Here is a 26,734-nt window from a genome sequence, read left to right on the forward strand (position 1 = left end):
GCCTTGCCCTGCAGTGCTCAAGGGTTACTCAAGGCCTTATGCTCAGGGATCACTCCTGGATCATATGGAGTTCCAGGACTCAAACCCAGGTCATCCCCGTGCAAGACAAGCAACCTACCTGCAGTACTATCTCTCCAGCCTTAAAGTAGATTTTCAAAATTATCTCTAAGCAATAAAGTCCCGACTCAAGGTGACTGAAGGATGGAAAAGAGAAGAATCATAACATTTCAGCTGGTTTTTCTAAGAGGCAGTCTATTATAGCAATTGAGTTTATTAAGCTGCAAGCTGAGCTGGAGAAATAGCACAGTGAGTAGGGCATTTGCCTTGCATGCAGCTGACCCGGGTTCAATTCCTCCATCGCTCTCGGAGAGCCCTGCAAGCTACCGAGAGCATCCCATCCTTACGGCAGAGCCTGGCAAGCTCCCCGTGGCATATTCAATAAGCCAAAACACAGTAACAAGTCTCACAATGGAGACGTTACTGGTGCTCATTCAAGCAAATTGATGAATAACAGGAGGACAGTGCTACAGTGCTAACCCTGCAAGCCGGGATTGTCTTAGATTAAATGATGTTCCTCTAATTAATTAGGTATGTGAGCTTGGAATCCTCAATTTTTTGTTAGAGTTCTCATCTATATTAAAGGAATAATAGCAATATATTCTCATATTACAAGTCTTATAGTTGTGAAGAATTGATTATTTTGGCTATATGAATTATTTTTAAGAAATATTAAATCCAAACCAGACACATTAAATTGTGTTAGACATTGTTAATATGATACTTTTATACAGATTAATATACATTAGATATTATCTTAATATTAATGTGAGATATGAAGTTTGCCATCTTTCACATTTGAGTATACAACCTGGTCATAGAAGGGTTAATTAATTAGTATGGAGTTTAGAGAAGATGTAAACTGCTGGACCAGAAATAAAACCCTCCTTCATATGATCAGATCCTCCCACTTCCGCTGTCATCCATGTAAAGTATCTAGGACACAGTTTGGTGTCCTTTAATAATCCTGCCTACTGAAACTACCTTGAAATCCTGATGAACAAGACTAAACCAATGAGTCATACAATTTTATTTTTTGATAAATTGGGAGTATTTCCTCCCATGAATATTTTTTTCCCTCCCTACTATCATAGTACTCTTATGCAGATATTTCTTTATTTCTGGCTCTGGGTGCACAGCAAGATTGTATTTCCCTGCTCACTTTGAAGTTCATGTAGTCATATTAAAACACAAGGTTGTATTATTTGTTTCAGTTAATGCAATAGAGATGGAAGTGACTTGGCTCATTTCCAGGAGGAAGCCTTAAGAGTCAGTGTCTGATTAATCATTCCTTGACCTCTGCCTGAATAATTGTAGGCATTGGTTGTCAAGATGGAGTTTCTATCTCTGGACCAGTAACAGACCTCATCATGATTGTACAGCAACTGATAAATATTCCTTGTTGTTTCAAGTCACTGAGACATTAAAACTCTTTCCCCCTTCTTCCCTGTAGTATTACCTAGCTAGTGCTGACTTATGTGACTATTGACCAAATCTGAAACACAGAATAGCCACTAAGGAATTTAAAAACTCATTAATAAAAACAGAAGAGGCTAAATTATAGTAGCGCAGAGTTACATACACACCTTTTGTGCTCTCCGCTTGTCTGCTCGCTGGTTTTGGTGGTAGATCCGACTGAAGTTAGATACGATCACGGGAACAGGCAGAGCAATCACCAAGACGCCACTCAATGAACAGATGGAACCAAAAATCTTCCCTGCTATGGTTTTTGGTACCATGTCACCATACCTGGGTTAGAGAACAGAAAATACTTTCAAGCCTCAGAAAGTTATTTCCACCTTTTTTTTCTTTTTTGAGTCACACCCAGTAATGCTCAGGGGTTACTCCTGGCTCTGCACTCAGGAATTACTCCTAGCAGTGCTTGGGGGACCATATGGAATGCCAGGGATCAAAGCCAGGTTGACTATGTGCGAGGTAAACGCCCTACCCGCTGTACTATCACCCCGGCCCCTATTTCCGCTTGTTATGAATAATTCTTTTCCTTTACCTCAAATCGTTTTCTGGGAACAACATAATTCTACTTCATGAATACAATATACATAGCTTAAGATTTTAAGAAGCCAGGCACCATAAAATATCTGCATACAAAAAGTTACCTTTCAACCTTGTGAAAATTGATTCCAACATTTAGAAATCTTTGGAAAATATTTTAAGTCAGGTGATGTAATGATAGCACTTCAATTTGTCCTTTACATAATATGACATAGTTCTTTACATTTATTTAATAGTCAATATTTCCATGCTACATTTTATAGTCTAGATAACACATTTTTCCACTTAATTTTTTCAACATTAAATTGGTTATGAAAGTTAAATGCAAAAAGTGGTACATCACTTTTCTTTCATCAAACACAATAAACTTTAGAAAAATAAACTTTCCAAGGTATCAGTAACCTTTATTGGAGAAATCCAATGGCATTTCTTCATACTAATCTTACTCAATTATTCATTTATATTTCATTAGTAGACATCTCTCCTTGAAACATTTTTTGTTGATGCCAGTATTAAGAAATTCCCTTAGTGGTATCCCCAGCTCACTGGTATTTCTTCTCTATCTTCTTTTCTGACTCACTTTCCATTTGATTCTGAATCTAAGAGTAATTTAGATCTCAGACCCGAGTCCTCTTATCATCTCTGTATAAGCACTCTTTCTAAGTGTCTTCATCCAATTCCACAGCTGAGAACTAAGTATCACAGATACCATAATTTGCAGTGACAGTTCTGATGTCTATCTTGAAAATCAAATTCATATCTTCAATAGTCTAGACTGATTATTTCTGCCTCTGAAAGTTTAAGAGCCAATTAAGACTTCAATTAGCCAAAGAGGAATGCTTATTTTCCTAGTTTCCTCCACTTCCACCGAACTCTGTTCCTTTCACAGTCCAATATGTCCAAGTAAATGAAACCATAAACCATCCCGTCGCTCAGAACAAAATTGAGTCAACCCCGACCTCAGAGTCTGTTTCTCAGTAAGTTTCACTCTCCTTGATCCAAACTATTTCCCACTTAGTTCTTTTTCCTTAATCTCTATTTCACAAAACAATCCTAGTCATCATCTCTTGCCGGTGCCAGGAAGATAGCTTTGAAACTGAACTCATTTCCACTTTTGTCAGTTTACAATTCAGAACAAATAACAGTTAGGGTTTTATAAACAGAGATGGGACTGGTGCTACTTTGTTTGAACCTTGGAAGAGATTTGAAACGAAAACAGATGCAAATGCATTTGTTTGCATTAACTTTTAATGCAAAAGTTTATTTCTGTTTCCAAGGAACTCTGTGACTTAGTTGTTGCCTACAGTCCAGACTGCCTACCAGAAAGCTCCCTATCTATCTGTCCTGTCATAAGGGCAGACCCCATATCAGCAGTGTTCAGGTAGTGTCTCCACCCTCCATAATTTAATTTCTGGCTGTCTTATCCACAGGGGCTTTTTTCTCCTGCCTCCACCCCATCTCCAGTGATTCTCTATAATATGTCCTCATGTAATTGTCTTCATAGTAATTGTCAGATGACATTTTTTTCATTGGGGTGTGTGTGTGTGTGTGTGTGTGTGTGTGTGTGTGTGTGTGTGTGTGTCCTGCTAACATTAGAATATAAACTTGGAAAAGCAGGAGCAGCTTTATTTGTTAGAACAAAGCATATTCTTAAATATTACTTAAATGAATACATTTTCTTTCTTTTTTCTTTCTTTTCTTTTTCTTTTTGCTTTTTGGGTCACATCCAGCAATGCTCAGGGGTTACTCCTGGCTTTGCACTCAGGAATCACTCCTGGCAGTGCTCAGGGGACCATATGGGATGCTGGGAATTGAACCTGGGTCGGTCGCATGCAAGGTAAACACCCTGCCGGCTGTGCTATCACTTCAACCCCAAATGAATACATTTTCTCTGCCTGATTGATGCAAAGTTCCTGAATTCAGCTGTTTGGGCCAAGAAAGAGGCCAAGGAGAAGGTCTTCAGATTATGTTACTGCAGAACTTGTGTAGTAGCACTTGTAGAGCTCCAAGTCTTCTCTGCTGACTTTGGAACCCTGGGAATTTAGATCCTAGAAACAGGGTTTTGAGGAAGTCAGATAGCAGAATCCAGATATGCACATCTTTAGGAATATTCAGGTGTAGGCTGTTTTTTAAATGGTGGCCTACAATATGATTTACTCTATTTATGTAATGTTCATCTGTAGGTAGGGAAGCATTTTTGAGTTGGTCGATGTACAAAGTTGAAGTGACAGTGACAGTGGTTCAGGAAAGGATAGGGAGGGTTATAAGGGTCTATACTGATATACAGTAATAATGTGATCCCTATCCCAGGCCCCAGTACCTTTTCTGAAGGCCTAATTACTCACTCTTATTATTGTTTGTAAAGATCAACAGTTGAGGGGCTGGAACAATAGCACAGCAGGTAGGGCATTTGCCAACCTGAGTTCAAGTCCCAGCATCCCATATGGTCCCTGAGCACCTCCAGGAGTAATTTCTGATTGCATGAGCCAGGAGTAACCCTTACTGAGCATTGCCTGGTGTGATCCAAAAAGCAAAAAATAAATAAATAAATAAAATAAAGAGATCAACAGTTGCGCTAAATTCCCCCAACACAAATTTCCATAATGTTTGAAATCTGAATGACAGTATTCCCATTTATAGAAATGATGCTACATGCTAATCCAAGAAGTGGAATGCAGCAGCCATACGAAATAACATCTCTTTCTGTGATCTATCTGAGAACATAAATCATAATATGAAGATGACGTTAGTGAGGAGACAGTCAAAAATTAAGATATTTATAAGAGGAGAAAACAATGCTTAAGGATTTTCTTTCCAAAGGCATCTATCAGGAGAATTGGAAGATCAACTTTTTGATATATAATACCGTGTATACACAGCCGATTTCCACATTTACTATAATTCACACTGAGTGTTGGTTCTGTTTTATAAGCATCTTCTTTCTCTTTGCACAGATTATGCAGTAGGCCCTGGAGAAGTCTAAAGCACACAGACTTCTCCATACAGTATACAAGAAGCATGTCAAAAAAGATTTGATATTAATACTTACCAGTTAGGACTTAGAAAATATTTTTTCAAAAGAAAAGTAACTAAAATTCCACTATTGGTGATAGCCAAAGAAACTAAGTATTGAGCACATATAATCACACCAAACCTTTAAATCTGTAAAATATAAAGATGCCTACGAAGGAAATAGTAAAAGACAACAGACCCTGAGAACTGATCTTAACATGGTGGAATTTGAAGGGAGGGAGGTATGGGCTAGTGGGGATCCTGAAAAAATGGTGTAGGACAGAAGCCAGTGATGCAAGGTGTGGGATGGGATCACTATTGCATGAAACCCTAACATTAGCAGCATTGTAAATTACAGTAATTACAATAAAAAATATATCACATGAAATCGTTAAATGAATAAGCTGTGTTAGATTTTCCTGCTTGAAGAGATATATAAAAATTAGTACTTATTGGGTGCTGGAGCAATAGCACAGAGGGTAGAGTGTTTGTCTTGCACGAGGCAGACCCGGGTTCGATTTCCAGTATCCCATATGGTCCTCTGAGCACCGCCAGGAGTAATTCCTGAGAGCAGAGCCAGGAGCAACCCCTGAGCATCACTGGGTGTGACCCAAAAAGCAGAAAAAATGAAATGAAATGAAATTTGAAAAATTAGCACTTATTAACTACTCATATATTCTTTGCTCGTTATGTTGTAGAATAGGTTGAGTCTACGAACGTGTAATTATTAGGGAAATGAAGGGCTACACTGTGCGATGTGCTACCAGTGCTCAGTGACTTTAAAACAACCGAAGACCAGTGAGATCAGGTAGCAGCTGATAGCAGTGGATGGAAGGAGAGAAAATCCTGCACGCAGAAGGGCTGCACATAGGCCAAAAAGAAAAAGGAGAAAATAGATTCTGAGGGACTCAATGAAACGGATTTAGGACCAAAGGATAAAGCAAGCTTTCCTGGGAAGGCAGTTTTTGATGAGGTATCTGGCTAGAGAAAGAGTCGCTGCAAATCCCTTTTGAATGTAAATAGAGATTACAATATAAATACAGCAGAAAATGAACTTGTTACTCAAGGGGGAAAATGGATAAAATGAAATATCCTTTTTGTCTTGTGACAAAAGGGTGGCACAGAAGGATAGGAACCTGCTTGCTGAAAGGCAAGGAACTCAGCTTCAAAGGATCCATAGGGGGAAAAGAGATAACAGATCCTTAGGGGTGGCTTGGGATCAGAAAGCTATGCTAATTTGTATCAGCTACAAGGAGAGATCGGATTGATCCCCACCAAATCTCCTTTCTGGGGCGCAGGAGGCTTAAAGCACAGGGAGTCACAGGGCCCCGAGTTCCAACCCAGTAGCCAATCCTAGGTGCCACCCTTTGGGATCCCCAGCGAAGAAAAGGAAAACAAGAAAACAAGATTCAGTTTCCTTCACAGTCAAGAAAGTTGTGGGTGTGTGCTCGAGATGGCTGGCCAGCCCGAGTGAGGGGTTCCCCGAGAGGGTACAGCTCTCATCTTCCTACTTTAGGAGAGAAACCCAGGGTTAGGCAGTTTTGGACAATTCAGGCCGTTTATCCAGGCCCAGGCCGACGGTTCCCAGCGTCCCGGACAGGGAATGAGCAGGTTAGGGTACTAGAGGCTGTCTGGGTCGGTCAGTCCAGCCTCCTGGGTTCTGTGCGTCTACACCCGTCTGAAATCCCGCCTGCCTTCTTCCCCAGCCCAGCCCTTTGCCTTCTGCAGACTGGATAGCTGTTGGTATTAATAAAACTTTCAGCATATTTCACAGGCTTGACAACGTGGAAGAAATATGATAAATACCGTGAGATTTCTCCCCGTTCTTGCATTGTTCACTTCTGTCTCTTCTCACTCAGGAGTGACATTGAATGGGGAAATAGATCGTTTTCCTCTTCAGACTTGGGGGTCAAGGGCTGAAATCTTATGGTATGGGAAAGAGCGGTCTGGTAAACCCAACAACTTTTTTTTTCATTTAACAAAGATTTTTTTCCTTTTTGGATCACACCTGGCGATGCACAGGGGTTACTCCTGGCTCTGCACTCAGGAATTACCCCTGGGGGTGTTCAGGGGACCATATGGGATGCTGGGAATAGAGGGTCTGACACGTGCAAGGCAAGTGCCCTACCTGCTGTGCTATTGCTCCAGCCCCAACAAAGAATTCTTTTGGGGTTTGTCTGCTTTGGGGCTACTCCTGGCTACTGCTGGGTCACTATTCTATTCTAGGAGAGACCATGGAGTGTCAGGGATCAAACCTGAGCCTCTTGCAAGCAAAGCAGGTGCTTCAGCCCATTTTGCAATCTCTCCAGCTCACCAAAGGATCTTTTTACTAGTATTCTTTTTCTTCATAGTAAGAAACAAAATAATAATATGTATCAAAGGAATCATATCTCCCGGAAACTCAGTGAACAAAAGCTTAGAAAAGCAAACTTTTTTAAAAAAATTAATTAATTAATTAATTAATTAATTTATTGAATCACTGTGGGAAAGGTTACAAAGCTTTCAGGTTTAGGTCTCAGTCATGCAAATATCAAACACATTTCCCTTTACCAATACTTATTTTTTACCATGAAGAACCCCAATAAAACCCCACCCCCACCCCTCCCAGTCCCTGTGAGGCAGATGAATTCTAGTTAACACTCTATCTGGAAAAGCAAACTTTTTAATTAAAAATGACACATCATTTTTAAATGTTCATTTACATTTTAAATTCTGCCTAGAATTCTGCTGTCTTTCAATGATTATTTCTATCCTAAGAAGCTTGTCATTTTATTTGTTATTTTTCACAGCGATAGGGCATTTGCCTTGCACGCAGCCAACATAGCTGACCCGAGTTCGATTCCTTTGCCCCTCTCGGAGAGTCCGGCAAGCTACTGAGGGTATCACACCCGCACGGCAGAGCCTGGCAAGCTCCCCGTGACGTACTCGATATGCCAAACACAGTAACAACAAGTCTTATGATGGAGATGTTACTGGACCCGCTCGAGCAAATCGATGAACAACGGGAGGACAGTGACAGTGATTTTCCATATAGTGAAACACACCTCATTTTCTTTATGGTTATTTTTTAAATTTATACTAAGCCCAGCAATATTATATATTCTATTCTTTCTGTCTTACTTCAGAATATTATGTCTCCACTTCTCAAAAATCCATTTTCTCAAAAGAGTTACATTAAAATACTTTGTAGATGTGGTTTTGTTTCGGCCATTTCCCCCTATAGCACTGTCCTGTAGCACTGTCCTCCCGTTGTTCATCAATTTGCTAGAGTGGGCGACAGTAACATCTCCATCGTGAGACTTGTTACTGTTTTTGGCATATTGAATATGTCACGGGGAGCTTGCCAGGCTCTGCCGTGTGGGCGGGATATTCTCAGTAGCTTGCAGGGTTCTCTGAGAGGGATGGAGGAATCGAACCCAGGTCACCCGCATGCAAGGCAAATGCCCTACCAGCTGTGCTATCGCTCCAGCCTATTTAAATAAATTAGCTGAAAGAATATAAGGGACCAAATAAAATCAACTCTGAATTCTTATAAAAATAAGAAATAATAGAGAGGAGAGCAACAGGACAGAAGAATAACTAACAAAGAGTCTTACAGAGTAGACTTGAACTTTGTCAGTTGGATGGGCATCATCCCTATTCTCCTTTGACTTCCAACTGTTCTGCTTCTGCGAAGTTCCCCCCTTTCTCTTCTATTCACTATGTGGATTCAGTCAAGTTTCTGCTTGCTCTTTTGCCACCTTGGAAATCTGCCAGATCTTACATTTCTTGCCTCCTCTCCTTCAAGCATCAGTGAAAAAGACACACATAAAGGTATCATTAACTCAAAGGAATACTACTTACACATTTCACACACTGACCCTAAATACTTGTTTAAAAATTACATTTTTAACTGGATATTAAAGATCATATTGAATGGAGCACCAAATCTTCAGGAGAGATGCAACTACTATTTCCTAAAGATTTTAATCTTAGATATCACCCAAAACATTTATGCAAAAGACATTTATGCTGGTATGCACTTTTCTGTCAAAAATACAGATATAATTGATTAAATCTGACGACTTGAATGGATAAATCTATTATCTCTCTTCATACAATTTCCCAAAGTATCAAGTAATATCAAAATAATAATATATCATAAATAAGATGGAATTAGTATCTAGTCACCTTTCCCTTTCTCAGTTTTCTCTCAAAAAAACCACTGAATACACAGTGTGGTTGTCTTAGATATGAAATGGAGAAAGAGCTCCTTAAATTTCTTTCACCATGTTCAGGCACTACATAGTTAATTTCCCAGTTCTATTCAGAGGGCTTCTATTTTTCTTCTTATTTGAATAATATGAATGTGGGCTCACTTAATAAAGGAGAAATGCTATACAAACAAACCTCCCCAGCTAAAGCATGACATCCCATCTATGAAAATATTTCCCATGGAGAGTAAGAGGGAACAAAACCATGTATTTTATAAACACAAAGTAGAAGAGCTCTTCGTGTAAGAGGGAGGAAGGAAATGCTGATTTGAAAATAAACCTCGATGCTTACCGTAACTCAATCTCTCATGCCACCTTTTCTTTTTCTACACTGAAAGTCTTAAATTGCTGGGCCTAAAGAACAGAATGAATGGATCCTTTGCAGCAGCACAAAAATCTCCACATTGTACGGGGCGGGAGCTAGTTCAAATGTTTTTGAATTACTATAGAGTTTAAAAAGCAAATAAAAATCTTCAGATGGGACTTGAATCAGTTTTGGGGAGTAAAAGTATTTGACAAAAAGACATTGTTTATCTGATAAGTTTCTATATACACCCCCCCCCCCCCCCACACACACACAAACCAAACACACTTGATATACTGAAATCCTAGTGCCCATTATGTGGTATTTGGAAGTGGAGCCCCTGGGAGGTGATTAGTTCATGAGAATGGTCCCCACAGCTCTCCCTAGCCCCTTCCATCACACAAGCAAGAAGGGTAATCTTTGGATCAGGCGATGGGCCCTTATCTGCTGTTACACTGCATGTGCTGACTCCATGACCTTGGACTTCTCAGCCTCTACAACGGGGAGAAATATATTTCTGTTATTTGGAAACTATCAATATGGTATTTTGGTACAGTGTCCCAAAAGGATTAAAACAACATACTTAAAAATTAGGTCAATATAAATGACAGATAATATAAGCACCCTGGTAAAATCTGGGAGATTGTTTGTGTTTGTGTGTGTGTGTGATTACTAATTTTGTATTTGGATTTTCTTCCAAGACCTGATTACTAGTCAGAGAGGTCTGAGAAATAATTGCTCTGACATGGAAGCTGAATCACTTCTCAACTAATAATTCTAGCCCCTAGGGTCTCAGTGGCTATGTTATTCATGGATTTTCTGCCATCACCTTGGTATTCTGGAAGGTTCGTAGTTTGATAGATAATTTTTATAGTAGTTGCAATACTTGAAAATAGAAAATGACTCAAAAAAAGCATTGCTACAGAACACCTGCTTGTGGTATAAAACTTTTTTGCCAGGGGCAGACCCTGGTTTTCTTTCAATAATAGGTAAATTTCTCTGACATTTAAAAATCAATGTTTGCCTAAAAAGTTGTCTGTTTTATATCTCCATTGTATTTCCCCCGTAGGTTTAATTATTATACTATTCTGGAAATGTTGATTTTTAAAATTTATCCTCTGCATAAAAACGTTAAAATATTCTCTGTAGTCTCTCCTGATTCTTTAAGTCCAAGCCAAATTTTGAACTTTAAAAAAATACTGTTTTCATTTTCCTACTCGTCACAGTAGTAATATTATCATCCACTAAATTAAAGGGTAAACTATAATGTTTTAGCCAGGAGTTCATAAAATGCTTAAAAATTTTATGCATAAAATTCAGGTGTGCAATAAACTCCATTTTAGTGTATGTCTTCATAGAAATTTTCCCTGAGTTTTCAAAGATTTTAATAAATAACAGAGAGTAAAATTATATAAAGAATGTTAAAATTATGATTTGTGTGTTTAATGATATTTCAATGTCATATTTATTGTGACTACAAAGAGTTTAAACAAAAATTGCAGAAGCAAAATGATGTCCAAGCATGTTATTTTACAGTTGCAGATATGACAAATGTCCACTAGGGGGCATAAAAACCTAAATGAAAGTTTGGAAATAAACCAGGAACATTTTTGGTTTTCTAAAGCGGAGAGAAAAGTATTTCCAGTAAATTGCCTATATGATTCCTTATCTTTGCCTACACACATTCAATATTTAGGATATATCTGGGGCATTTTATTCCTCTAGCACTAGTTGAATGGGATAAAACTTCACCAATTTCATAGATTATCTATTTTTAAGATTTTTTTCTGAAAAGAAAGAATACTGACAAAATTTTTCATTTCTTTTGGAAAGATAAGCAAATTTCTGTAACGGGAGATATCACTAAAGCAATTTTTTTGAAAAAGAAGACCTCACCAGGATTTTCAGTGTGAAAATTGGGGGAAATTATAGGATTGGTTCAGTTACATACAGAAAAGAGGAAAATTGAGGCAAGATTTAAGATGCTTTTAGTACATCTACTCATATTTATACACTAAACTCTCAACATTATATTTCAGGTTTACTAAATGTGCTGCCCAGCTTATGCCCCTTTCAAAACCAAATTATTTTCTGTCTCCTAGTTTTTCTTGCTTTTACCATTATATGATGAAATGAGACACTAAAAGTTGTAAGAGAAATGTATGATTATGACCCAGAATGTTTAATAAAATGCTTTCTTTTAACCCTAAGTGAATCACTAAAACTCTTGATAGTTGTCTCTGAAGGATAAGTTCTCATTTTCAAAGTATGCTGTTGTTGGAGTTATTTTGTCTTCATTTTCTACAGTCATGAAAACATGTGCACAGTTGATTACTGTGAAGCACACATTTAAAAACACCAGAAACTGGCTTTTCCAGCTGTGGGATCAACGGAAATATTTCCCTTACCTGGGGATCCTTGTCTCTATTTCTTAGCACTATCCTTTCACCCTTTGGGATCTTTGAGAGTGCTCACAGCATTCTTCCCCACAAAAGCCTTTCTTGTCTCTCCATCATGCACAGGAAAAAGCTCTAGCCCATCCTCATTTGCAACCACTGGCCACTATTCACTCTCAGATCCTGTTTGTATTGGAATAAATAATTCTGGAGGTACCATGTCTTTCTATTCCTCTAGATCTTTGTACAGCCTGTTCTTCCTAGAGTATTCCTCTTTTGCATAAATTTTCCAGTGAACTCCTAATTTTCAATGCTAAATCTCAGCATCAATTCTTTCATTTTATTTCTTTGGTTTTTGGGCCACCCCCAGCTGTGCTCAGGGATAACTCCTGGCAGTGCTCAGGGGAACATAAGGGATGCTGGAGATTGAATCCGAGTCTACCTTGGGCAAGGCAAACATTCCTGTACCATCTCTATGGTCCACTCAAGCATCGATTCTTCTTATTTAAAAGAATGAGTTGACTATATTATCTCTGTGCACCCGTCATCCATGAGTTCTTATGCCTCTTACACTGCTTGCAACTAACAGAGCTCAATTAGTGTTTTACAAGTTTGTTTTCTCCCATTAAACTCAGAGGTCCACGAGGTCAAGGTTCATGTCATCTTTATATACCCAAGTCTAGCACAGACCTTGTCCCGTGCTGAGCAAATAGTTGGAACTCAATAAATGTTTATTGCTCAAATAAATCCTCCAGGGAGAAGTGAAATGGTAAACAATAAATATGGGAGTGAGTGAAGGGGAACACACAGCTTCGCCTCCTTTTTTCTTGACCAGATTTTCACATTTTGTCTCTGTCCCAGCATCACTGCAATGCCTCAATTTGTCTAAATTTCTCTTGGGGTACTTAGATGATAAGCCCAGAATAACCCAGTTCCCTACTATCAATTAATCTTTTTTTCTACCAGAGAAATCATTTTTAATCTGGCTGATTTTTAAATAAAGACTGAATCGAAGAGACCTTCTACTCCAGTCCCCGTTTCACACCGTCACATGCTTGACATCCTGTCCAGAATTTCAAAAATACGAATGCACCCGCATTTGACAATGTTTGCAATTCTCAAATGCCCTGCAATTTCTACAAATTGAGTGAATACCGACTCCCAGTTCTCCGAGTGACACATAGTATTCTGGGAAGTGGCTGAGTCTTTTCATACCTAATTTTCTCGAAGATGCTGCTAATCTTAGACCATGAGTCTTAGCTGTTCTCTGAAAATTCCATTGTTTAGTATCCACTAACTTCTCTTAGCAAGGTTCTCTTGGGTTATGTCCTGGCAGTATAGATCGGAGGACTTAAGCCTGTCTTCCATGAAAATAAAAAAAAAAACTCCTCAAGCAAATAGCAAATCCAGGTCCCAGAAATGCCTGGTCCTCTGGCTCTAGGTTGCTGACCCTGTTTCATAGGACTCATGTTTTGATTTTGCATCCTAAGAGGCTGCATCTTCAACACTGTCAGAACTCCTCTCCCACTGGGCGAATTTCTTTAGTTACCTGCTGTTGTTGCTTCCTTTTCTCTTCCTATTCTTTGAAAGGTAACTCTGTGGCAGGAAGCTCCCCTCTGCGCCCTGTTCCAAATCACTGCTGCTAGCCGCAGGCTGTCGCCCAAGGAGCCAAATCCCCATGGCCTTTCGACAGCTCTGTTCATAAATCTGTTTTCTTATAATCAGTCACCTCTCTCACTCACTGACATCACCAAAGTTAGTCACTGTTTACAATCCATCCAAAGACACCGGGATGCCTTTGCCACAGGAAGCAGGATCTGGTCCCCAGAGTGATGCCAGCGGCACCAGTTCCAGAGGAGAACTCATTTCGTCAGCATAACTAAAAGTGAAGGGTGAACATTTTCATTTTCTCCACATGAGTTTACATAGTCTACGACATATTAGCTATTAGTCCTCACGGATACCCTGAAACACTATTTAAGAGGTTACGTGTTTTATTTTGCTCTGTACTTTTAAAATGAACTGCAAATTACTGCAAATTATCCAGTAACAACTCCTGCTTCTAATTCTGCCCAGAAGGGCCTCTTCATTTTACCCCTAATGTCTCCTTCTTAAGTTTGTTGGAAAAAAATATGCAGAAGTCTAACTGGACTAGGGAGACAATCAGACTTTCTTGGCCCGGAAGTAAGAAGCAGTGTCTAAAATGATGGTCCTGAAATATCACTTTTGTTCCTGTTGGCAGATCTGGCCATGCCCATAACATTTTTGTTACAGAATATGTGACACCTTCTTTATTGGTCCCTTGGAATGTTATGACACTAGCACTTCAAACAGGGTGGCTTATAGACAACAATAATTTCTATCTCATAATTCTGGGAGGCTTGAAAGTCCCAGGTCAGAGTGCCCAGGCCCATCTGGTGACAGAGCTCTTCCTAGACACAGTCTTCTGAAAGGAGACTGTGATTGACAGCTGTCACCTGGCAGCAGGAGCAAAGGGCCCTCTGGGGTGACTTTTATATGGTTATGAACCTGTTCACGAGGGCGACATGCTTGTGACTAATCGCTTCCCAAATGTGCCTTCTGCATATATAACCACAGTGAGTATAAGGAGTCAACATCTGGATTCTATGGGGGACATGCACAGAACACGTGGAGTATCATCAGCATCAGGTGATAGGAATTCCATGAAATGTCTGGCACCCCTCATCCGGGCTCCCCCCACCCTGTCCTGTGACAGAGGTGATGTTCTCTCACAAGTTAGACAGTTGGATCAGATGTCACCCTGGTTTCTTCCTCCTCTATGCAGTGCTAAAAATTTCAAAGTTCATTAGGTATCAATAATTTAATGTGATTTACTCCATGTAAATAGTCACAGCTGTTTAAATATGAGAAAAGTGGGAGAGTAGGGCTGCTATGATTTAACCTACCAAAGATAGCCAGGAATTTTCACTAAAATTTCCGCCTTCAATTTAACCTATAAAGTTTCTATAACCTTAAACAAACTTTATATTTCATGAGAATTCAAGAGCCCTCTATTTACATTACAGATGGCTTCAGAGAACAGTTTTATTCTGCCGAATAGGAGACAAGTTATCAAAGTTAATTTAAAAAATTAATTCAAGAAGTTCTATGTTTTTCTGGGTTTGTTTGTTTTGTTTTGGGGCTACAGCAGGCAGTTCTCAGGGGTTACTCTTGGCTTTTCACTCAGGAATTACTTCTGGTGGTGCTTGGGAGACCATATGGGATGCTGGGGATCAAATTCTGGTCAACTGAATGCAAGGTACCACCTGTACCCCTGTACCACCACTCTGGACCCGCTATATGCAGTTTTATGTTTAGATTCTTTGGTATTTTATTAGGTGATTAGAACACTGATTAAAATACTTCTTTCTATTAACCATATAAATTAAGACATAGCCAGTGCAAGCATGAATGAAGAGGGTTTTAGATAAATTTATGTTTCCACTCTAGTGTAATTTAGTCAGATTTATATATGAAAATACTCCTATTTTGATTTTATTATATCTAGCATTTTGATTATATCTAGCATTAAAATATCCCCAGAAGCAAAAAGTTAAAATAACAACAGCAAAACAAACAAACAAACAAAAAATGGTGTATCTGCTTAAACATAAACTGTCACCACCACCAATAATAACAAAACAAAAACCTATATAAAAAATGGATTTTCTCACAATACCAAAATAAATTATGTAGATATCAGTTGGAATTAGAAATCAAGAATTTTAAATATCTAGAAGATATTCCACATTTCGAATATATTAAGTGCATAAATTTCTACATCTCTTTGTATTTTATTACCAACAAGCAGTTTTTCTGTAAGTGAGATTAGATTGTAGTATTTTAGTGCTGTTTAGGATCTAAGCAGCAATATAAAAGCCACTAGAAAGATTTGCAATGAATGGATTTAATGAAGGAAATTCTTCACAGGGTGTTAAAGCTGAGAGGACTCCAATGCAGGATTTTAGTCCACCAGGATGGAGTAACAGGAAGTCACCAGCTTGATACAATGTCCAAGGATACTAGAGACTTCTTGGTGAGGAAAGAACTTACTCTACCTTTATCAAGTTTTTGTTTTATTCTGGGATGACACTTGGCTTGAGATCCTCACACGGTACTCCTTGACCAGTGGTGTGAGTCTCAATCATGGGATCCCTTCTTGGGAAGCATGTGTGCCAACTCTCTGAAGTAGCTCATTGATCTTCACTAAGCCTTATGGGTAGGAACAAAAGATACCTAGGAGACCAAAACTCAGTCATGCCTCCCCTCCCCATCTCCTCTCCCCCTTCTATGCTTCTTCCAAATCACTTGCCAATGGTTTCAATGACTAAATTGGTAGAAAAACAAATGTCAAACGAACTTGGGGACTACATCGCACTGACTACTAAGAGGTATCAGAAAACTATGAAAAATAGGTCTTTCCCCCCCACAAAGCTGTGTTCAGCCAACAGTTCACTATTAAAGTTCATTCTAGAAGATGTTATGACCCATACACAAGGCTGCTATTTTGTTGATTGACTCAAGCCCTCCCCCTTAAAAGCAGAGAATTACATTTTACCAGAATTAGGATCCCTGTGGTGAGGCTGAAAGGGATTCTCTGGGTAACAGAGCTGTGTCACGCCATCCTAGTGTCTTGAAATCATCACAAGCAGATCCAATGTCCTACCTTAAGGGAATATTGGGGACAGACTTCAGGCTTTACTGTTGCCACCACTTAATTCATTGTTAAATTGAGAATAAGCTAAAGAATCAAATTACAGGTTTTTTTTCAGTGAGGAGAAAAATACCAAACATAAAGCAACATTACAAAGATGTCCAATTAGACCTGATGACTGTGAAATGTTCTTCTTGTATGAAATGGGCACAAATGTGTAATAAAAGCTGGTCTCTGGGGTCTTCTAAGCCTTGTGGTGACTAAGTGCTGGAAAGAGGCTCTTAATTAGAATAAATCATTTTAGAGTTGTATCCTTCAACAGATCATTGAGAATGCCATTAGTAATAAATTTGAACAAATTTTAAGGGTAGGTAAAATTTGTATAGAAACAAGATTGCTTTTTAAAATGAGTATGCTTTTAAAATTAGTTCAGTTTGTACAAGCCTTTTGAGTGCAAAGGGTTTCTGTTTTTTGTAATTTTTGTTGCTCCTTTTTATTATAACAATGAAAGTCTATCATTAAACATGTCAGAACCTGGTTGTTAGCTCTATGTTTAATAGAGAAAAATGATTCATATGTTAAAAGGAGGATATAAGATGGATGGTGAGGGTTTGGGCAATAAAATGGAAATATATGACATGTGCTTGAGTTAAAACCAAGAATCTCTGTAGTGGTTATAGCATAGATGTCACTATTATAGATAGCTAGAAGACTTAAAATTTGTTTGACAGGGGCTGCAGTGATAGCACAGCAGGTAGGGAATTTTCCTTGCACGTGGCCAACCTGGGTTCGATTCCTAGCATCCCATATGGTCCCCCAAGCACCACCGGGAGTAAGTCCTAAGTGCATGAGCCAGGAGTAACCCCTGTGCAATGCTGGGTGGGACCCAAAAAAGCAAAAAAAATACATTTTTTGTCTGACAACTTGGTACTTTCATCATTAATGAGGGTTGATGCTAAAGGCTTATTTACAGTTGAAGGGTAAAGCTTTCAAGTCATTGTGCCTTCACCTTTGAGAACAGCCTGAGATCAATGTGGTTGATTTCCTTATGACAATCGAAGCTTAAACTTAAGAGAAACAGAAATAATATCCCTTGAAATAAATATTTGCTAGTGGTTTTACAAGTTGTATGCTTGGATAAAAATCCCTACCATAGAAATTTCCAAACAAAACAAACAAACAAAACAAACAAAACATTGAAGTAAATATCTCTTAAATATATTTTCTCCCTTCTATTGTTCCATCTTCCTTTCTCAGAAACTTCTCCCTGATAAGGAAGCTAAAGCTATTTAAAAAACAAGTAAGCTTGCATTATATCATGTTTCTAATAATATTTACATATTTTCTCTCCTACTTTCAAGATTCCAGAGTTACTGTTTGCATGTGTGCCCAATCTCTTCTAACTTCTACTAGAAATAATTGGTAATTATCTAGTTTACATCGCTGCTATTTACACTAAAAAAAAAAAATCCCAATGGCTTATTCTGTTCAAGTCTAAGTGAATGTCTTTTCTTCATTCTCAATAGCTTCAAATCTATGTTTTTTAAAAGATGTAAATATTCCATTAGGTTACCTATATTGATTTGAATAAACTCACTTGGAGTTCTCTTTTCTTAAAGATGGGAAGTATTTTCATCTATGCAGGACATTTGGCTTCTATTACACCTACTCAATTCTGTTGCACTAATGCAGACACAGCTCTAGAAATCCATAAATAATGAGGGTGACTATAATACCATAAAATTTTCAGTGTTTATAAATAAATAAAATGTTATGGGGGCTAAATTTTAAATTTCATATCATTTTATGTCAAGGAATACTCTTCTAAGTTTAAAATTGTACTCCGAAAAATATATCCAGTTTTGTAGACCAGTTATCTCAATCTGAAAGAAAGGGAAAAATTGCAAAGTCTTCTCAGAAAAATGGATAAAGATGCAGTGTATATATACACATGCAACAGGATATTAATAAGTTATAAGAAAAGATGAAATCCTTGGGGCCAGAGTGATAGGTAAGTGAGTAGGGCATTTGCTTTGAATACAGTCTGGGTTCAATCTCCAGCATGCCATATGGTCTTCTGCAAGGAGTGATCTCTGAGCACTGATGGGTGTCACCTCTACACCATTAAAAAATGGAAAAATAAAATTTTGATTTTACCTATAACATGGATGAGTCTGGAGGGTGTCATACTAAATAAATGTCAGAAGGAAAAAAAGACAAAGACTGCATGATCTCATTCATAGCAAGCATATGAAGAAATAAAATGAATCAACAGACAACTTCCAATAGGAACCCTCCTCCCCCAACTCCAAACACAAAACTTTAAACTCTGACAACAGAACTGAGGATGAGTAAAAGGGTGGGGAGCAGAAGAAAAAGGCATAAGGGGATTATGGACTGTGTAGACAGTTATTGGCACTTTGGTGTTATTGAACATGATATAATAACATTTATTCTTAGAACTCATAAAACTACTCTTACCTCAATAAATTACTAAGAAAAAACTGCGCAGAAATACTTCTTTTTAAAAATAAGAAATAATCATCTTTAAAGTATTTTTATTCTCTTTAAACATGGAAAAACTCTTCAAAGATGGTAAATGATACAAAACATGGAAGATGACTGATCTTTGGTCCATGGTTTACAGTTGGCCATTTTCTAATTTAGAGACTTTCTTGGTGAATCAACTCACCTTGGAAAGGTGAAATGCTATTTTCTAGTTGAAGAGTTTGAAACCATTCAAAAAATATTGTCTCAATACTGTTAAATGTATTTCTTTAACCATCTTATACTTGTCTTTAAGAAATGTACCTTCTGAAGATCAAAAAATCAAAAGTCCATAAAAAATGGGGAGAATAAATTAAAAGGAACTTCTCTGAGGAAGATCGATGCATGGCCCACAAGTACATAAAAAATGGTCATCATCACTTATTATTAAGATAATTCAAATCAAGACAAAGGTAAGACCAGTGAGAATGATATACATCAAAAATACCGTGAACAACCTGTATTGGTGGGATGTGGTGCAAAAGGAACTCTTACCCACTGCTTGTGAAAATGTTGTTTGGTTCAACCCCTATGGTATACAGTATGGAGGATTCTCAGTAAACTTTAAATTGAGCTGCTATATGACCCAGCAATTCCACTTTTGGTATTTTCCCCCAGGATAGAAAAACACTTGCTCAAAGGATGTATGAACACCATTATTCATTGAGTATTCAGTACAGTAACTAAGATTTGGAATCAACATAGTTGTCCAACAACAGATAAGTGGATTATGAAAATATGGTATGAACATGATATCACTTGTATCGCTTGTCATTGTTACTCATCGTTGCTTGAGCAGGCACCAGCAACATCTCCATTTGTCCCTGTTGCGTGCTAGTATAGCCCAGTGGCGTCTGCTCTATATGATATGATACACACACACATATATATATATAGAAATATAATATATAATATATATATATTATATATTATATATAATATATATATATATATATATATATATATATATATATATATATACCTGTCTGAATGCAAGTTTCCATCCCAATGGAAAACCAGCAAGACTGTACTACTATACAAGAAGGGAGACATCCACGACATTGGGAACTATTGTCCAATCTGCCTATTGTCTGTCATCTACAAACTGTTCACTCGAGTCATCCTGAATAGGATTGGCAGAACACTAGATAAAGGACAACCATGTGAACAAGCCGGTTTCCAAAAAGGATTTAGCACCATCGACAATATCCACATGATAACTAAGCTCATTGAGGTTTCTCAGGAGTTCAAGATGCAGCTCTGTCTAATGTTCATTGATTTAAAGAAGGCCTTTGATTCTGTTGAGACGGAAGCGGTCATAGAAGCCCTAGCCAATCAGGGTGTACAAACTCAATACATCAGGATCCTCCATGAGCTCTATTACAGATTCACTACCAGGATCTCACCATTCTACAAAGTAATCATCCATGTCAAGAGAGGGGTTCAGCAGGGTGATACCATTTCACCAAAACTCTTCAGTGCCACCCTTGAGAACATCATGCGACGACTGGAATGGGAAGGAATGGGAGTGAAGATAGATGGTCGGCAACTACACCACCTCCGCTTTGCTGATAACATCGTTCTAATAACACCAAACATCAGCCCAGTGGCACAAATGCTGACCAACTTTGTCTGTAAGTGTGGAAAGGTCGGATTACAACTGAATCTCACAAAGACAATATTCATGAGAAACAGTCTTGTTCCTGATGTTTCATTCACTCTCAACGGAATCACCATCTCCGAATGCAACAGTTATATATACCTAGGTCGAGAAATCAATATGATGAATGACCTGGCACCTGTGTTACGCAGGAGGAAGAGAGCATCTTGGAATACCTTCAAGAGCATTGAAGAAATAACTAAGAGGACAAAGAACCTTCAGCTCCAAGTACATCTCTTCAATTCCACTATTATTCCTGCATTAACATATGCCTCAGAGACCTGGGCCCTTCGAAAACAGGATGAGAATGCTATTTGGGTCTCTCAAAGAGGAATCGAAAGAGCTATGCTTGGAGTATCACGCTTCACTCAAATGAGAGATAGAATCCGGAGTTCTGATCTCCGTCAATGCTCAAGAATCAGGGACACTGTCTCATTTGCCAAGGCATCAAAAATCAGATGGGCTGGACACGTAATGAGGTTTAGAGATGACTGCTGGACTAGAGCCATTACTGACTGAATGCCATGGGACATCAAAAGATTGCGTGGATGCCCACCTACAAGATGGTCAGACTTCTTTGTCAAGACCCTGAATGATCGGTTTGAGGCTCTGCATATTCCTAGAATGAGCAGATGCCACTGGGTTACGATAGCACGCAACACGGATGAATGGAGACGTTACTTGCACCCGCTCAAGTAAATCGATGAGTAACTGGGTATAAAGTGATCAAGTGATATATTGAAATGCTATGCAGCTGTAAGGAACAATGAAATCATGCAATTCACTGCAACATGGATGGAACTGGAACATAATATGTTAAATGAAGTAAGCAAGACGAAGGATAAACACAGGATGGTATCATTTATATGTGGCATGTAGAAAAACTGGATAAGGAAATGCAACGGTTTAAAGGTAGATTGCCCAGAGCACTCATGTCCCCAAGAGTATATGGAGGAGAAAGAAAGAAATTGAGTGGTGGGCGGGGGGGAGAAGAGATAGTTGAGAAGAAGGATCATGGGGATTCAGGTACATTGGTGGTGTTAGGACTAATAGAGCTAAATATCCAAAATGCAGCGTCAACACTGAAATCATGAGACCCAAACAGCCAAACTAAAACACGTTTATGTCAAGACAGGCTGGGCGTGGGAGGCTCAGGAAGGAAACCTGAAAGCACTGGTGGAGAAATGACACTGGTGGCAGGATTGATGCTGGAACATTGTATGTCTAAAACCCACCACCAATAACTTTGTAAATCACTATGCTTTAATTAGAGAAAAAAGAAAAGAAAGAAAGGAATGCACCTTCTGAGTGAAGAGAATTGCAGAGCCTCTCCTTCGTCTGCCACTCATTTGCCATCCTGACATCACTGGATGCCTACCGTCAATGATGTACAGAAATTAAAGGGGACATAAACTGATTACGCTAGTTGCTGTCTATTAGGAATGCAATACTGGTACATGAAGTAGGAAGTGGGATATATTATGTTTTAAACACTGAGCTAAGTGTGGGGAGGTAGAGATTAGAAGCCACAGTCCTCGCTCTTCTTATTTCTGTAAGGAGAGAGGCAACATCAGAAATAATTGAGTGTATAAAGTACTATAATAAAGATGATTGTAGGATTCCTTAGTAGTTGAGTGTACCTGAGAAATAGTTCAAGAGGAAGAAATATTTGTGCTGAATGTAGAAGAATGGAAAATAGTCAAACAATCAAGAGCAGGGCGCATTGGGAGAGGCATCTAGACAAACTCCTGGTTGAAGGATTAACCAGGAGTAGGTGGAAGTAATCCCTATCTATGATAATGAAGTCATGATTTTCACAAGTTTCTCATGTTCTTCAAGTTACTCAACCCTCAATTAGCAGCAAAGGTTACTTAAGAATTCTTCATTCTGTTAAAATACTACTTGAAAGTGGCAACACAGTAAGGCTCGCTATTTCCATAGGATTGAATTTATATATCAAATTGTTTCTTGATGGTAGGTTTTAATGTGAATAGGTTGGAGAGAAATTACATTCAAAGTAGGAAAACCAAGCAGAAATGAAGCATGCAGCATTACAAATCATACTTGTAGGTTTTTTGAAAGGTCTACCCAGGGCTGTGCTTAGGAAAAGCTTTTTTTTTTTTCGTGAACTGACTATTAATAGGATATTTGTTTGTCTAGCAAGAGTGAATGGAGCCAGCCATTATGCCTTAGAGACCGTGTATTGATCTTCACAGACAAACCACTAAATGGGACTTGACTGCTACACAATAGAGGATTAATTCTCCCTTCCGCATAAGCCTACAGTGAGCATGTCAATATGCATTTATGAAACCTTCCTCTGTGTGGAAAAGTGAGCAGAGAACCTAATAAACAAATTAATATAGGGAAGTCAAAGAGGGCATGTGGCTAACATGTTTTGTTTTTCTTAAATTAAATTCAATTAAGTGAAATCAGGAAAAAAACAAGTTCTTACCTAACTTCACAACTGTATTGATTTTTCAAAAAAATTGCGCAACATATAGTAAAATACTATTTATTTTAGAAGGGATTATTCTATAAAGAAAAGTTGTTTTTTCTTTGTTTTAGTGATTTTCTTGTTGAAACATCCCAAAGTGCTGTAGATTTAAAATAATACTGATTCTATATAATTGTGATCTTTTTCTAGTATAGAATGCTAATTTTGATTATAATTTGGTACTATAAATAGAAAAGTATGTAAGTTTTCTGAGTCAGCTAACTTAATAAGCTCAAACAAATTTCACATTTAAAAGATGAAGGTGAAATAAAATGTCTTTCATATCATGATATGTCGATGTGTCATTTGAGTGCCTTAACTTTCCTGCTCAACAACAAAGGAAATATAACCTCAAAGTACCTGTAATTTTCAGGTCCTGTGAGATATTCTGAAGGCAAATTAGTGTTTTTTTCCCCAAATGGTTTTCATGTTTTGGTACACAGAATACCCATCTTTCACACGGTAATGTCTTTTAGGAAAACAATCTCACTTTTATGGGGTAATGTGTGTGGATAAAAAGAGAAGACAGATTATGGGAAATATTGTCTTCCATGGAAGCAAGGGGAGGGTGGGAAAGGGGGGGTATACCAGGGATATTGGTGGTGGGGAATGTACACTGGTGGAGGGATCAGTGTTTGATCATTGTGTGACTGTAACCCAAACATGAAAGTTTGTAACTATCTCACAGTGATTCAATAAATTTTTAAAAAATTTAAAAAAGTAAAGAAGAGAAGAAAATTTAAAAAAAGTAGTTATGGGTTATTACTGGAAACCGAGTAAATGTATACTCTTTCATTAATGGAATTTCAAAAGTTCAAGTATTTTCAGGGTGGCAGAATCACTTTTGAACAATTTCTCAGTTTTCTTGATCCTACAACTATCATTTTTCTCTTTTCCTCCAAATTAATCTTAACATCTCCAAAACAAAATTAAGCACAAATGCCTGGGGGACAACAGAAACCATCTTAAATACACTGCCAAATTCTGGCTATGTGCCAGCAGAGAGAGGCGAGTCTTTCATATTAACAGTTTTTACCAGCCAAGAGCCGCTTTAATTAGTCAAGTTTGATTAGTAATGTTTGTGTTCTAGCTCTTCTGCCCCAAGGAAGACACAGAGATGAGTAAGTATATTTGATCAATACTATCTTTGGGTTCTAACTTCCACGATCTTTTATTTTTGGTAACCTAGTATGTCTTTAGTTATCTAAAGAGTTACTTAGCATTACCAAAAACTCTCTTTTGGGGAAAATTTACACTTAATTCATACAAATATACAAACATTCAGCTCTGAAATTTAAAATAAGTGTATGTTAAAAAAACAAAATGAAAGAATACCATTCCCAAAGACTAGGAATGGTTACCATTATAAAATTTTTGCCATTGTTATGTTTTACTTTATTGTGACATAGTACCCCTCTCATTGGGAAGATTAAATGCCATAAACACTAAATGTGAGTCAACATTATAACACCAAAAGGACACACGCAAAAATGCATTTGAATTATAATTAAATTCTTATGGTTTCAAATGAATATACAATTCTGAGAAAAAGAGTTCAAAGATCAGAAATAATAACTGGGAGACAACATCAGTGCTATTAGTTGCTTCTATGGATGGTTATTTGCAAGCATAATGTTGGCTCATCCTGTGTTGTAGCACAAACAAATCTATGAATTACAGCTCCACACTTTTTATATGCTAATTACACTGTGTTCTATAACCAACACATGTTTGCACTTACATAATCAGATAAAAGCAGTAATTTATTTTGTCAGAATTTCCTTATCATCTAAAGGCAGCTTTATCTGATCAAGTTTAAATGATAAAATTCTCAGTGATGAAACATATCATTCTCAATGGAAGCCCGTAGGAAGGAAATGTCTTAAAGGGAGAAAAAAAGTGATGAGTTTTGACGAACTGAAAGAAAGACTAGAGGATCACATATAAAATATATATATTCATTGTATGAATTATATATCTACTACTTTAAAAGTGGGCTGGAGCGATAGCACAGTGGTAGGGCGTTTGCCTTGCATGCCGCCAACTCCGCCAACTGGGGTTTAATTCCTCTGCCCCTCTCGGAGAGCCCAGCAAACTACAGAGAGTATTTCGCCCACATGGCAAAGCCTGGCAAGCTATCCATGATGTATTCGATATGCCAAACACAGTAACAAGTGTCACAGTGGAGACGTTACTGGGCCCACTCAAGCAAATCAATGAACAACGGGAGGACAGTGACAGTGACAGTACTTTTAAAGTGTAAATAATATTTGTTGTGCTCAACAATAGTACTGCCTCTAAATTTGAGCAAATTTGAAGATATTTTATAGCTCTCTTACAAAGCTATTGCCAAAGCAAACTATTTGCCAATCAGCTTGTTTTGGATTCAGAGCCATACTTAAGTTGATCCTCAGGGCTTACTCATTGGTTCTGTGCTCAGGTATCACTCCTGGTGTACTCACTCCTCTGGGTACCAAATGGGGAGCCGAGGATGAAACCAGAGTCTGGGGTTCAAGACAAGTGCCTCAACTCTGCACATTCTCTCTGGTTCTGCTGGCCAATATTTATGCTGGTATTGTTTATTTGTGATATCTAAACTTTGTTTCTAATATTTCATAAAAAACAAAACAAGAATAGAATATGACTACAACCCAGTCCCTTTGAAGTCCTAATTCGAAAATTTAAGATTGTGCTATTCACATAACTAAAAGAGACCTCCCAAATGATAGAAATCCATGAGCCCCTGTTGGCATTTTAGTTTGTTTCATGAAAAATTTGACGTAGCTAAGTTTCAGATTAGCAAAATATGAATGGATTATTTGCACAAGGATTTTGTGTCAGGGTATTTGTCACAATCCATATCCATTTCTGATGACACATTTACCTAGATCTGTAACCTATATGGATTTTTCTTAAAATAAGAGATTTCTGTCACTAATTATCAAACATAAGCATAATATTTGCTCGAGCGGGCCCAGTAACGTCTCCATTGGAGACTTTGTTGTTACTGTGTCTAGCATATCGAATACTCTCGGTAGCTTGCCGGGCTCTCCGAGAGGGGCGGAGGAATCGAACTCGGGTTGGCCATGTTGGCTGCGTGCAAGGCAAACACCCTACCCGCTGTGCTATCGCTCCAGCCCATAATATACCTAGTTTCTCAGTTGATGAATATTTATTTGAGGCAATATGACTGTGACTTATTTTGTGCTACAATTAGAAACATAAACCAGAATACTCCTGGTCAATTTTCATCTCCTACCAGCTTTAGGGCATTTAGTAGATAATCTAACCTTTTTGGGATGGTTGGTTTAGCTGTAAAA

The 26,734-nt window shown here is 38.1% G+C and overlaps 1 protein-coding gene across 1 annotated transcript in view; it reads right to left on the reverse strand.

The window, feature by feature from the left end:
- The window catches only part of KCND2 (potassium voltage-gated channel subfamily D member 2), a 517,861-nt gene that overhangs the window by 19,106 nt on the left and 472,021 nt on the right, over positions 1–26,734 (reverse strand). Inside the window, exon 2 of the mRNA XM_056117991.1 lies at positions 1,644–1,806. Within this exon, the coding sequence (XP_055973966.1) occupies positions 1,644–1,806 (163 nt within the window). The remainder of the gene's footprint in view (positions 1–1,643; positions 1,807–26,734) is intronic.

Source organism: Sorex fumeus, unplaced genomic scaffold, assembly GCF_029834395.1.
Source record: "Sorex fumeus unplaced genomic scaffold, SorFum_2.1 ptg000037l, whole genome shotgun sequence".
NCBI classification, from domain to species: domain Eukaryota; kingdom Metazoa; phylum Chordata; class Mammalia; order Eulipotyphla; family Soricidae; genus Sorex; species Sorex fumeus.